At 55.8% G+C, this 2688-nt stretch overlaps 2 protein-coding genes across 2 annotated transcripts in view; one reads left to right on the forward strand and one right to left on the reverse strand.

Annotated features, from left to right (window-relative positions):
* The window catches only part of PTSG_12660 (uncharacterized protein), a gene marked incomplete at its 5' end in the record, with an annotated part of 2437 nt that extends 1153 nt beyond the window's left edge, over positions 1-1284 (forward strand). Inside the window, one exon of the mRNA XM_004991696.1 lies at positions 181-1284. Coding sequence (XP_004991753.1) covers positions 181-1212 — 1032 coding nt within the window. The 3' untranslated portion in view covers positions 1213-1284. The remainder of the gene's footprint in view (positions 1-180) is intronic.
* PTSG_07951 (uncharacterized protein) overlaps positions 1140-2688 on the reverse strand; it is a 3777-nt gene continuing 2228 nt past the window's right edge. Inside the window, exons 3-7 of the mRNA XM_004991697.1 lie at positions 2382-2530; positions 2093-2165; positions 1853-1925; positions 1548-1622; positions 1140-1403 (exon numbers count right to left, since the gene is read on the reverse strand). Coding sequence (XP_004991754.1) covers positions 1325-1403; positions 1548-1622; positions 1853-1925; positions 2093-2165; positions 2382-2530 — 449 coding nt within the window. The 3' untranslated portion in view covers positions 1140-1324. The remainder of the gene's footprint in view (positions 1404-1547; positions 1623-1852; positions 1926-2092; positions 2166-2381; positions 2531-2688) is intronic.

Below are 2688 nucleotides of genomic sequence, written 5' to 3' on the forward strand. Positions count from 1 at the left end.
GTAGTGTGTGTGTGTGTGTGTGTGTGTGTGTGTGTGTGTGTGTGTGTGTGTGTGTGTGTGTGTGTCTGTACATTGCGTTGACCTCGCCGTTGAGCGTTACTGCACGCCATCTCTTGTGAACCCTTTGCATACTCCACCTCACACTCACCATCGCCCTGTTCCTTGTCATTGCATGTACAGAATGGTCGCAATGCGCACGGGAAACAGCTCTTCCCGAAACCCTCCGAGCTCAAGTACCAGTGCAACACCCCGCTTATGTGGGCAAAGCGCGTGGGCGTGGTCACGTTTGCTGTTCCCGCCGTTGTCGGTGGTGGCGCGCTGGCGCTCGCAGGCGGTGCTGTGCTCATTCCCTCGCTCGCCATCGGCCGCTACGTGAAGAACGTGAAGCGGCGGCGGGCTGCGCGGCGACGCAGGCAACAGCAGCGGCACCGGGTCGCCTATGAACACATGTCCATGGAGCAAGCCATGTGCAAGGCGCTGCGCGGTGACTCCCGGTGCCTGCACTGTGAGCGCAACGTCAACTGCACCCACCCGCACCAGGCCGGGGAGCGGTGCGGCCTGTGCCTCCACTACATCTGGGACAACACGTGCGCACATTTCTACGGCCACGATGGCACCTGCATCTTCTGCCACGTGCGGCAGGACCCTCCAGCAGACACCAGCACAGCGAGCAATGGTAACGCTGACAGCGACAGCGACAGTGACAGCCATACTCATCATTCAATGACCAGCAGCAGTAGTAGCAGTGAGGACGAAGACGAGGAGGAGAATTGGACGGACTGGGGCAGCATGGACACCGTGATCATCCACGCAGACGACGACGACGACGACGACGACAACGGGGATGCTGTATCTGCTGCCAATGGAGATGAAGTAGAAGAGAAAGAACAAGAAGTAGAAGGGCAAGAAGTCGCGGGACGAGGGCACGATGATGATGATGATGAGGAGGAGGAGGAGGAGGAGGAGGAGGCTGTTCAGCAGGAAGCGGATGATGATGAGGAGGAGGAGGAGGAGGAGGAGGAGGAGGCTGTTCAGCAGGAAGAGGAGGAAGCAGACATGGAGCAAGTGCGTGAGGTGGTGGAAGAGCAAGCGCGGCAGCAAGATGCAGTGGCCATTGTTGTCGAGCACGACACTGACGATGACGCTGATGATGAGGGAGAACACAGTGGTGATGAAGTAGAGGTGAAGCAGGAGGCACATGCGCGTATTTGAATGACATTGTTTCATTGACTTGAGTAAACAAACAACAACCCGCAAGGGAAAAGTAACAGTATCAAGCGGAACGACACTACAACCACCACTGCCGCCAACAACAGCGGGCACATCATGCAGTCTGCACAACAGCGCCAACAGGGCAGTGGTCCGAGCCAAGCACCTTGTGCAGCTGGTAAGAGTCGTGCACCCTGCGTTGTGTGCGTGTGTGTGTGTGTGTGGGTGTATGTGCATTGTGTGAGCTGTGAACGCGAGGCATAGGACAGCCAACATGACAGCAGACACGAAAAGAGCAGAAGCAACAACAACGCCAACAACAACACAACTGTGCGCACTTTGGGAGTGACTCTGTCATGCGCTTTGAGCAGACAAAGTAGTCGAGGCGAAGGCCCTTGTCATGCTCGCGACCGCTGGCGACGAGGAGGTGGCAGGGCGGAATAAGGTATGGTGAGATGGTGGCTGTTTTGTAGCGCGACACATGCACACACATGTTTCCACACACACACACACACACACACACACACACACACACACACACACACACACACACACACACACACACACACACACACACACACACACACACACGCACACGCACACGCAAACACGCACACATGCACATAATGCGCGTTGTACTCACTGGGTACGTGCGCTCCAGTAGGTAAAGTTGCCCTTGACGTTGCCGTGCAGGTGGCGAAACGTGTCGACAAAGCCTGAGGCAATCAACGCACAGAGTGGTTGTGAGCAAGGATGTGTTGGTGGGGGCCCCGGATACATATGTGTTCAGTGAGTCAGTTCGCGACATCTCACAAACACAAACACAAACACAAGAGCAGCAACCAGTAACACGTGCACTTGACTCCGTGGTGCTGCTTGCTACCTTCGTTCAGAAACTGCGTGAACCCTTCACGCTCGCGTGGTGTGCACCCGGCCACCTTTGCAATGTGCTTCGCCTGTTCATGACAGTCATTCGTGAGCGGCGGGCGCAAATGCAAAGAGACCATGAAGTCAACAACCACACAAACGCACACACATACACACTTAGAATGACCATGCAAAGCGAAACAACGAGGCTGCACACAGCCCCTTCCAACCCCTACCACAGCTCTCTCTCTCTCTCTCATTCCTTTCTCTCTCTCTCATTCCTCTCTCTCTTCAACGCAGCGCACGTCGTAGTTGTAGATGTCCTCGTCCAGGTGGGCGACGTTCAAATCGCCCGTGATCAGCACCGGTTTCGTCTTCTCCAGCGCCTGCACATACGCCAGCAGATCCTGGTTCCACTCCTCCACGCGGTAGTCCAGCCGCGTGAGGCCAATGCCTGTGTGTGTGTGTGTGTGTGTGTGTGTGTGTGTGTGTGTGTGTGTGTGTGTGTGTGTGTGTGTGTGCGTGCGTGTGTGCGTGTGTGTGTGTGTGTGTGTGTGTGTGTGTGTGTGTGTGTGTGTGTGTGTGTGTGTGTGTGTGTGTGTGTGTGAAAAA

This window comes from Salpingoeca rosetta, assembly GCF_000188695.1.
Source record: "Salpingoeca rosetta unplaced genomic scaffold supercont1.19, whole genome shotgun sequence".
NCBI lineage: Eukaryota > Choanoflagellata > Craspedida > Salpingoecidae > Salpingoeca > Salpingoeca rosetta.